We start from the raw sequence: 11,469 nt of genomic DNA, 5'->3' as shown, positions 1-11,469 counted from the left end.
TTGTGAAACACAAAGAAAGGTGATGTTTTATGGCTGAAAATATCCAAAAAGAAAGCTTCAAAATGAAATGCATCCTGATATTGAGTCCACTAACACTATGGCTATTAGCGCAATGTGCTAATGTTAGCATACTCACGTGATCAAAATGATAATGTTGACAAACTGAAGTTTAGTTGATGTGACTCGCACCTTAGTTTACCTTGTTTATACGGACTTTAGCTTATACAACACTTTTCTAGTATTCTGACAACTCAAAGTGCTTCTACATCGTAAGTCAGACACAGTCACATTGATGACGTGTGAAGTCTTTATTTATTTAGCACTTTTTAAAAAAAACATTTGGACGTAGTGAGACCAGCAGAAGTAACTAATCCATTCATACACTGTCATACTCTGCTGATAAAGCAGCAGCAGCGTTTCGTGTCCTGCCCAAGAACACATTGGACATGTTGTTGCAGGAGCTGGAGATCGAATCTCCGGCCTTCCAGTTGAGAGACGACGACTCTACCAACTGAGCCTCAGCCTCTTGTGATGCTACTTGGACTAAATAGAATTTTTCCAATATTAATACCAGTACTACAGTCAGTGTATTGATGGGATGTGATAATTGATTTGGTGTTGGCTGGTACTGATGTCTATGTAATTCAATTGGTACTAATCAGATTCAACTTCCAGAGCCTAACTTAAGTTGTGTCTGAGACTAGTAAGAATGTAAACCATTTACAGGTGTTTGGTGATAAAACAAAGTAGTGGACATATACAATTTTCAATTAGGCTAACAGATCGCTATTACGGTTCAAATTCGAGAGATTCCTGACATTTTACTTGTGTTTAAGTTGCACCATTTGAAAATGTCATTTTGATCACAATATATGTGGTTTAGTATGGCACTTGGCAAATGATTGTTGATTGTATTAGTTCCGACTTAAGTTTGCCACACTTGACATCTCGGAGTGATAATTCTTGCGTCATTATGTCAAACTATAATCACACATTCAAGGTTATGAGTGGTAATTGGCAAGTTTGCCTAAGAAGACTTTCAGCACATTGCTGTTCAGCACCCCGAGCTGTCAGTCACATTAAGAGCAGCTCTGCTGACGGCTGAGTCGGAGTATTCAGTGGCATCAACAGTCAACACCAGCAGCAAACAGCCACTGCCGCCAATCATCCTGAAATCCAATGAGTATGTTTATGCACGGAGAAAAAGACGGGAATTCATCCAAGAAAAAGCAAACAAGAAGAAGAAGACGAGGATTAAACTCTCCAGATGACAGTTATCCAGATCAATGACTCCACTGAAAAGATATGGATTGTTTAATGTATCAAATGTTGCTGCTTTGCTTTTTTTTTTTCAACCAAAAGTATGCTGAAAGCTTCCCTTCCTTCTAAATAAAGGTAGAAGTGTCGAAACATCTGTTATGTTATTCTAATTTTACACATCAACAACCATGGGTATTATAGATATGAAATACAACAATAACAATCCTCAAGGTTTTGTTGTTTGTTTGTTTTTCAGACAATAAAGCGCTTGAAGTGCCAAGAAAGCGTGAAGTCGAGGAGGATTAATTCTGTGGAATTTGTAGAAATTAGTCCATGATGAGAAACGAACAAGCAGAAATATCAGATCATGGTCTGATGATATAACGTGGCTGTGTGCCTCTCCTCACCGTCTCTGATCTCACAGTTATGTACACACTAATCTGGAAAACTAATAAGACACCGAATCCCAGAGGCATCTTGATGCATGGTCCACATTCACAGAAGAGTAATATATGACCTTGGATGGCTGACAGCTTCTCAGGATGACCTGTGTTATATTTCAGCTGGTAACAGGAAGCTGTAAAATACTCACAAATCAGAGTAATTTGACAGGACCGAGTCCTTCCCTCCTGACACCCGTCATTGGGGCCTGTTTATTGAGAGCTTCATGTGGTGAAGATTTAATAATGCCTATAAACTAAATCTGCCTCTCTCAATTATGGCTGTTTGTCATTATTTGGAGTAACTCCTGTGTTGCTTTACATGTTAGAAAAACTCTTGGTTGGTTTTTTAAATGAGGCGACTGGTAAAAAATCTGTTCAGTGATATCAGTTGATGGCAGTAAAGGTCTGATATAGTTTTTAGGGAGGTCATTTCAGGATAACAACTAAGAGAATCATGCACTGAAGATACTTAAAAAATGAGAATATAAATCGTTTCAAAACGTTTTGTTAAGTTCTTAACTTCCCTTTTCTTTTATTTGAATGGAGACACAACACTGCATCGTCAGCATTTGTGTATTTACTGAAGAAATGGAAAAATTAAAGACGTCAGGCTCAAAACAGGAGAGGATCTTATATGGATCCTGGGTTGATCCCAGAGTGGGTCAGACTTGGATTCTCCTCCTGTTTTGATGTAGTATACTTAAACAAACTATTCACATAAAGGGCAGCTTTGGCTGAAATATTTCAGGTGGAAACCTCAAACAGTGGGAGTGAAGATGAACCCGAATGATTGATGAAACACACGTTGTTGCTTTCACAAAGCTGATATGTTTTCTTTTGATCTTTTGTTGTATGAATCACTGAACGTGAGTATATTTTGTTTGTAATCAACTCCAATTTAACTCTTAAGAATAATTACGAATCAGCGGTGGGACTGATTTGTTTCAGAAGAATCATAATATTCAGCTGCAGGGAATCAAACACTCAAAGCGAGTGCTGGCATCTTCTCTCCTCTGTAATGTTTAAAACCATTAGTAAAAATGCCTGTCGACCTCTTTTTTCCTCAACAAATCTACACTGATTATTTTTTTACAAGGCATCATATAGAATTTGATGTCGAGATAATTTGGCTTTAATTGTTGAAAGCACTGACTGCTGTAATGAAGTATCTTGAGGTTTGTAGAAAGTTAATGGACATCAATACAAGTCTACTGGTATATTTAAAGCACTTATGCAATGATGTGTTTATTCAAATATGAATGTAATTATAAGTCACAAACAAATATGCAGTCAATGATTTAAAACATTTAAAAATAAGACAAAGATATGTTCAATTATTCCATTAATGTTCAAAGTGTGACATAACCAAGATAATGTAACTTATCTTGTGACTTACTCTAACACACACACACACAGTGTACTATATCAGAAAAATAAAAAGATGCTCTTTTGATAGTGCTACCTGTGATGGAAATATATAAAATCAAGGTCTATTCCATATAAAAAATCAATTTGAACACATCAGAGAGGAATTTTTTTGCCATTTTTCACACTACTTATAATCACGAGTGTATTTGAAGGAAAATGAGAGGAAGTACTTAGACCTGTAGAGAAAGGTGTTCTTTTTTGTTTTTTTAAATAGACTTGAGCTTGTATAGAGCTTTTCTAGTCTTCTGACTTCTTAAAGCACTTTTACATAGGGCTTGTGTGTACATACGGCACACACACTGCCGACAAAGCAGCGGGAGCAATTGACCTTACGAACCCCTGACCTTATGGCTGAGAGACAACCGGCTCGACCAACTGAGCCGCCCACTTACACTTAAATCTTTTTTGAATAGTTAGAGGCACTTCTTCATCGCCATTTCTCCTAAACGAATGAGATAACAGGGACAAGATTCAATGTGCAAATTCAATTCATGTATGTGTCAATAATCAAAAACAAGCAGTGTGTGACAGTAAAAGGATAAAATATTCTGTATTTTAAAATCAACATGAAATATACATCATAACAGGACAAGAGTTCGGATAGATTTTCTGATTATTAGTTTGTTAAGTTTAAAAAACAGTGGCAACCTCAAGGACAGACACATAGTAATCCAAGAAGAGCCAAATGTACAGCTCCTTGATTGGACGCTTGAGGCTGGATCTAAAAGCTGGCCAAACTTGTCAGAAACATTGAACATGTTAACGGAACGGTACAAACTTCACTCACAGCTTTCAAAATGGAGTTGTGTCCTAAAAAAGATGGGAAAAGAACACACAAACATAAGAGACATGGTTAACTGCCAAAAGGCTGAATCTAATGCTTTAAATAGTGATGACACAGCGGCTACATTCACAGCAGTCTATGTTCAAAACATTGACAAATACTATTTAGCTTGTAAGGATACAACTTTCTTTGTCGATCACAGACTACTAATATGGCAGCACAAGGTTATGTGGGCCCTTTTTTTTTTTTACATCAGCTGTTACACTTGTTTAATTTACTGGCAGCCAAAGTAGCATGAGATGACTTGAGGGATCAGGTGACGATGAGTTCAGAAGGTTGTTGGGAGCCTCTGGGGTCAAAATAGACCCACACTGCCCCTCACACACCGGGTTTCATCCCTGTCTCACAAATCACTAACGAAGAGCCGAGCAGCAACTGAAGACGCCCGTCCCATCAGCATTCCTGTTTTACTTTTTTTTTTTTCTCTCTCTCTGTTGCTGCCTTGCTAGCTGTATTTTTAGCTCTCTAACACAGGACAGGAAGAGGAGGGAGGGGAAGGTGTCAGGCTTGTTGCATAATGCTGACGCTTGTTACCTCCAGCTGCTGCAGGTACCCGCTTTCAAACTCGTCACGCCTGCTGCTCTGCAATCTGTAGCTATGGTGGCACATGCAGAGCCAAAATCCCAACGGCCGACATTACTAAAGGTGATAATTTGATGGGCCTGCAGTCACTGATTAACAGTGTAAAATGATATATGAGACCCCTCAGCACAATCAGAGCACACTGTATTTTATACACTCAGGCCAAGGTGAAAATAGCTTCTTCCTGACACAGATAACAGTGCGACCATATGTTATGGATGATTTCTGAGGGGGAACTTTGAACCAGAACCAGAGTAGAAGCTATGAAGAGATATTCATCCAGCTCCAGGGAAACAACTCGCTCAATTGGCTGACAGATAGAAGTTGTTTTCATGAGACATAATTAGCACGAAGAAAATGGGTTCATTTCATGTTCAAAACTCTCAGATGTCCAGAGAAGTGTTCCCAAAAGATGAGCCAGAGCCTCTTTAATCTTCTTCTACTCTTCAGCTGCGTTATGAAACGTTAGTCAGGATACAGGAAAGAAGAATACAGCAGTTGTTATACTCAGGAAATGAATAAAGATGCGAAACGCTGTCAAGTAAATAACTTTAAAAACCTTTTTAAGATTTCAGGTGACAGGTGGAGATGCCTCAAAAGCAACACGGGCTGTCATCCAGTCCTGTTTAAAGTGATTCAGTGTTTTTGTTAGACAGCAGAGTCAGGTCATGTTTTGAATTCTAAACGACTACTTGAGGAGATATTTTGGGGCATCTTGAGCTATGAGGCGTAACCAGGAGTTAAAATAAGGCTATTTGTTTTTAAATTCTAACTGTCAATTAAGATGTTCACATCTGGTAATATCTCTTGACTTGTGGAGATTAACTCACCAAAAATGTGTTGCATGTAATTTAGATCTCATTACACATTTTTTCAGGTGAATCCTGAAACATCTACTCTGCACATCTTGCTTTTCTTGATGATTAAATAGAATAAATGAACCTATAGCGGCTGATCAAATTGAAAATGGCTTAAAAAGGTTTAAGCCTGGAGCACACACTTTTGTGGTGTTTCAGCAGAGTGGTGTCACTGAGGACTGGAATCTGGCATGAGGGCTCTTGTAATCTTGTTTATACAATTGTTTTAAAGCAAGATCTTTTCATCTATAGACTTTTATTCAGGTAAAGATTACCTGATTATTAGATTATTCCAAATGTCACAAAGTAGTTCAAATTCACATCAGAAAATGGAGCTCTTAGTGATTTTTTCATTTTCTTCCATTAACCAACAATAAGTTTCATAATACTTAAAAGAAAAAGAAAAAGAACGCAATTTAGGGCTTTTAAAAACATTTGCAATTTATTAAATTATGGTGCACTAAACTGTGCAGGTATTTGCATGTGTTTTGTATGTTGCAGTTTAGAGTACTTTGTTCACAGATCAACAAGTACTGTACTTCACTGTGATGTCATTTCTTGACATGTTTCATAATTAAAGCCCTTACGACTTCCATCAGTCATTGTCATTTAAGTAAATCAATCCCTCTTTGTAAAAACATTCTAATAAAAAATGCCTGTGATTTTACAAACTAAAAATGAAAAGATAAAAAGAAGAGAAGAGAGAATATAGCTAGAGTTTTCATTTCCTGTAATATTCAAAATAAAAGAACACATCAAAGAGACAGGCAAATGCATTCCTGTGTTGATATCTTTATATTGAAATTCATGAAGTATACACAATGCATCCTACACTATTACAATTCCCACACATTGATAATGTTTTTCCTGTTGGATGATAAAGCTACGTTTTGGCATTTAATAAACCAAACAGCAGTCTGACTGAGAAGCTCAGAGCAAAATATGAACATTAAAAACATAAAACGTCGTCATGGATTAAACTGTAGCGCGGCAGCAGGTAGGTAGGTACAAGTAGGCAACATTAGTTATAGTTACAGAGTAGAAAAATCATGAACAAAAACTCAATGATCCTGTCTTCATGTCTGTTATTTACAAACCAGTGCCTTTAGAGAGGCCTTAGACCCCTACTGTACCTAACAAGTGGATTCCAGCCAATCAGATTCAACCTTCAAGTTTGATGCAATTTACAGCAACAGTTTTATTGAGAGTGACTCAAAGAGATGTTTCAGTTTGTCTCTCTTACAGTCTAATGTGACGAGTAGTATGAATTAAGTGGTATATATTTGAACCCCCTTTTTACTCAGCTGGAAATGGAAACACAAGTAAGCACTTTTTATAACCCGGGATCCCCTCTGGACTGATTTACAACACATACAAGTTTGACCCCTCTGCTGATACTGATCCAAATGTTTGGTGCAGTTACACTTTAGAGTGTTTTACGAGCGCGACTGTTCTGCCCTTACATGAACTGTGTAACACCAGGTTTTTAAAAATGTATTTAAGGCATACAGTTATCAAATGTCGACGTGGTTTCACTCCAGTGGGCTCCACACGAATTCAATGATCAATTATTTTCAGACAGTTTCGTTCTCTGGTTATTCTGTTGAACCTCATTCCTAAGGCGCTCTGCTACGGTTGAGTGCAGGCAGCCGGGGAGAAAAAAAACAACACGACTTTATGACATGTTGCTGGATCCTTCTTTAAGTGATGTGCACTTTACCGAGCAGACAGGAAGAGATGAAGCTGGACAGACAGAATGCTGTTGTAGTCTGAGGCGGTCCGCTGACTTTAAAGAAGCCGAAGGCTGAAGAGAACCCTAATCACATGACAACAGGAACCGTAATGCTACATTACTCAATTAGCTTGCAGGTTCTGAAGCCATCAGTTCAGTATTTTGGACACCATCTTGTTTGGTTTTGGTTTTGGTCAACCATGTCTGCACTGTTGAAGGACATACTGTAGGTGGCTGCTTAAACTTGCAGGTGCTTCTAATAAAGTGGCCGCTGCAGTGTTTGTTCGGGACCTGCCTTTTTAAGTAGCAGAAGTGTATTTCAGTGTGTATCTGTTTGTAGTAGTGAAGGAACTCCTAAACGTCACAGTGGACCGTGAAAAGTTGACACAACACAAGGCTCCCTGTAAACGGTATTAAATGAGACCCTGCCAAAAGTCAAAGGCTGCAGAGAAACTGGCGCCAGGAGGGAGAAGGGGGGGGGGGGCTCGAGGTTTTTAATGATGTGTTCATGTGCAGCAGTAATTCCACTGTTGTGCATTTGTGTTTTCCATTTCGTCCTGCACCTACGAGTGTGTTTATGGTTTGTAACAAGCGTTGCACCACTCTGGGGTTCGACAGTGTCCTCCTTACATGCGTACACCGACACATGCAGAGGTTTGTGCAGTTTGGAGCTTATTAAGTTTTTTGTGCTGGAGGAGGAGGGGGGGGGATCCAAACCAAACAAACCTCAGGCATGTTTTCAGTGGGGAAAAATTGTAAATCACGACAGCTTTAATGCTTTCACACCCCCTACTGTAAATAATTCTCTTCATATCGAATAGTTTCATCATCATCATCATCATCATCATCATCATCATCATCGACCTCTAAATCAAGGCTTTGTCAGCAAGCTTTTCTTTAGCATCATTCGTATACACACATTTGAACATGAAAGGAGACGACAAAGAATAATTCCCTTACATGCATGCACACACACACACACACACACACACACACACACACACACACTCAGAACCTTAGTGCTTTTTTCTTTCCCTTGGACTTCCAAACGCTCTCCTCTTCTTTCCTCTATACACACACGTGGACGTTACTTCAGTTATTTATGCATTCATTCACATTTTGACACTCTCTCACAGTCAACACAAAACAAGAAAACATGCACACGTACACACACGTATCCTCTTTACATAAGCACATTCATGAACAGAAACAGAAAAAAAAAAGGTATTGTTCAACGTAAATTAGAAAAAGCTCAGTTTTGAAAAGGCGTCTATTAGCTCTCGTACCTAAAACAAACGTTGTACAGAGACTGGTCGGTTTGTGCCAGTAGTTTAGAGGGCAGCGCGCAGAAAAGTAAGGAAGGACGGAGTGTTTTCTTCTCTATCCCGTCAGGACAGACACAGTTCAGATGTCCTACCTTCCTTCTGCGGGGGCTTTAACATCAGCAGTACAAAGACAGAGATAAATGAAGCTTCTTTTTACTTTCTGTGACCAGTGGAAGCACATCGTTCCTCTGGGGGAAAGTGGTACGGTTGTACTTCCACTGTGTCTTTTTTTTTCAACCCCTTCTCATCAGCACAGGCCGCTGTAGTCATCGGGGTCGGAGACGAGAAGAAATAAATGGCGCTGATTAGATCGAGGAAACATCAGGACTTTTTGAAGAAGACAAACACAGTTTGTAGTTATGGTCATCCTGGGATTTAACGGTCAGTGTTTGAGTTAGAGTCTTGGCCCCGCTGGCTTAGGTTAGATGTCCGGAGGTTTCAGTGTGTGAACTCCAGGTACGACCGGGGGTAAAACTGGCCGATGGGTTTCTCAGGTTAGGTGGTCTCCTTTCCCTGGGTCCCTGTGACAGTCTTGATGGAGCTCAGCGTTCGGTTGAACCAAGTCTTCTTGGCGGCCTGCACTTCGTTCAGAGCCAGACCCAGGTGGTGCTCCAGATCCTGAGAAAATAAACGAGTAAACTGTTGTTATGGCAACCATAAGTCCAGAGACTTGACATTTTTCATCTTCTGGTTGATGTTGTATGCCTGATTTCCAGGGAGCTTCCTGAAAATGTTACAATGAGAGCGGCAAACTTTGTTGACTTTTTTAATTAAACACACACATACACACGCACACACACACACACTCTCTGAGATCAGCGCTGCCTCGTGCAGCTCCCTGCGGCCTCTGATCCTTCAATAGACTCGAAGCACTAACCAGGAAGTGGCTCAGTGGTTCACTGGAGAAATATGGTGATTGAGCAAATGTACTACAAACATAATGGAGACTGACTACAATTATAAAGTAGTAAAAAAAAAAAAAAAAGTGATGCTAACTCACTGAATCCCAGCATGCTAGCTGTTTGTTTCAACATGAAAGAAAACAGCCCGCACTCTAACATGACTGCTCTCTTGTTTTACTATTGCAGCTTCGTGCTGTTTCACAACCTGCAGTGTCTTCAATCATTCACTAATTTAGTCATGCTCACCAATAACTCTCCAAATTGCTTTAACTAATCTCGTTAATGGCAACATGTTTGCTATGATTTTATGCCTCTGCTGCTCCTCAAAGGTTGAGAAAAAATATATCACCTCCTAACAAACTGTTTGCGCACACGCACACACACGCACAGGCAGACAGACACAGTCGCTAGCTGTAATGAAATGGGTGTATTAAATCCTCTCACACACTGACAGGAAATGATCCATGCTCAAGTTCATATATTAGACTTCTCAGACTTTATATAAAGACAACAGTGTTAGCCTCTAAATGGATGTCTGAGCAACATTTAATGTGTCCCTACAACAAAGCCAAGTGCACGAGACTCATTCTGACTCTGAGGTCTGGCATCTTCATTAGCCAGATGACCTGTGATGGAATCAGAGCTAGCATATTTCAAAGCATATTAAATCAGCCAAGGGACCATTCATGATTTTCTAAAGCTGCATCGGATGGGTGAGAAAGAGAGCGGGATGAGAAAGGTGTGTGCAGTTAGTTTCAGGTCACCTGGATTTTGCACTCAGCCTCCACCAGCTGCAGTTTGGTCTGGGCTAGCTCCAGCTCCATCTCCCTCAGCTGGTTCTTCAAACCCTCCTTCTCCTCATCCGTCTCCTCCGCCCCGCCAGCGGGCGCCGAGGTCACAGCGGCCCGCACGCGACCCTCTTTGTTGAAAAGGCTGCTGCACTTCTCACATCCTTCCACTTTTGACTAGAACGGATGAAAGAGGAGAGGGAGAAAATGTAAGTGGAAAACATGGGTGATAATTGATTTCCCCCCTCCCCACATAAGCAAAGAGATGTCAGGTCGAATAGATGAAATCTGATGACCTGGACTAAAATCCTTCAAAATAACGACCCACATTAACAACTGAGCTCTCCTTCACTCACAGCAAGGAACCGTTAATGACTTTCTCTGAAGAAAGTGGGGGAAAAAATGTGCAAGGCCAACCAGGTGTCACTGAAAAGAAAAACTCATTTCCTGTCCTTGATGTAATAATTTACACTTTATAACTTACACATAGACTTGGACTTGTAAAAGTGCATTTTTGGTCTTCTACTCACACAAAGCACTTTGAGGATCAGTGTCTTGACATGAAATATAAAAGGAATGAAGTGATTGACTGATATCAGAGTCTTTGTTATTTAACAGAGTTACATTGTTGATGATGTGTTCCCCCCACCTCTGCTTTTTACCTACCACGGTTTTTTTCTTTTCTACATCACATAAACAACTACTGTACATCCCATTCAGAGCACAGTTTCTCCAAGCAACCACTCCGACGCTAAAGAGGAACAAAGCGTCTGATCATTTGAGCTGGACGTTTTGCAGACACCTCGACTTTCCTTTGCTGAAGCAGTTTTAGAAGCTTTTACTAAAAATATGACAAAGAAAGAGCAAGAATAAAAAAAAAAAAGTCATGAGCAGAAGATGACAACAGTAAATGTGTGTCTGAACTAAATGCAAATTTCTCCAGTTATGTCATTCTGAATGTGAAGAGGTTTTTTTTTTTTACATGTTGAGAGTCGACGGTGTTCTATTAAGCTAGTGGAGCGTTGCAGCTCATTAGTGTTGTCCACAAGCCATCTATTCTTCCCCTCTTCTGCTGGCTTTAGTCAGAGAGGGTTTTTTTTTTTTTTTGGCTGCCCTAATATGTGAAGAACTATTATTGGAGACAGACCAGCCTGCTAAACAACATCCTCAGGTCAGGTACTGTTACCAGGCTGAGCCCAATGAGAGTCCTGCTGTCCCAGCCACAGCCGTCTTCCTTTGCAACGTTTCAATACGTCCCTCCAAATAAAGGTTTCATTAAAATATTTTATTTGGATAAATCTGTCAAAG

General features: G+C 39.9%; 1 protein-coding gene across 5 annotated transcripts in view; it reads right to left on the bottom strand.

The window, feature by feature from the left end:
• Positions 1-6,186: 6,186 nt before the first annotated feature.
• rabgap1 (RAB GTPase activating protein 1) overlaps positions 6,187-11,469 on the bottom strand; it is a 67,743-nt gene continuing 62,460 nt past the window's right edge. For all 5 annotated transcript variants that reach the window (XM_079364257.1, XM_079364254.1, XM_079364255.1 and 2 more), the window contains 2 exons: positions 10,138-10,338; positions 6,187-9,089 (listed from right to left, as the gene is read on the bottom strand). In XM_079364257.1, the coding sequence (XP_079220383.1) occupies positions 8,967-9,089; positions 10,138-10,338 (324 nt within the window). In that variant the 3' untranslated portion in view covers positions 6,187-8,966. The remainder of the gene's footprint in view (positions 9,090-10,137; positions 10,339-11,469) is intronic.

This window comes from Symphodus melops (genome assembly GCF_947650265.1).
Source record: "Symphodus melops genome assembly, chromosome: 16".
Classification (NCBI taxonomy): Eukaryota; Metazoa; Chordata; class Actinopteri; order Labriformes; family Labridae; genus Symphodus; species Symphodus melops.
This window is presented reverse-complemented; position numbering and strand designations above follow the sequence as displayed.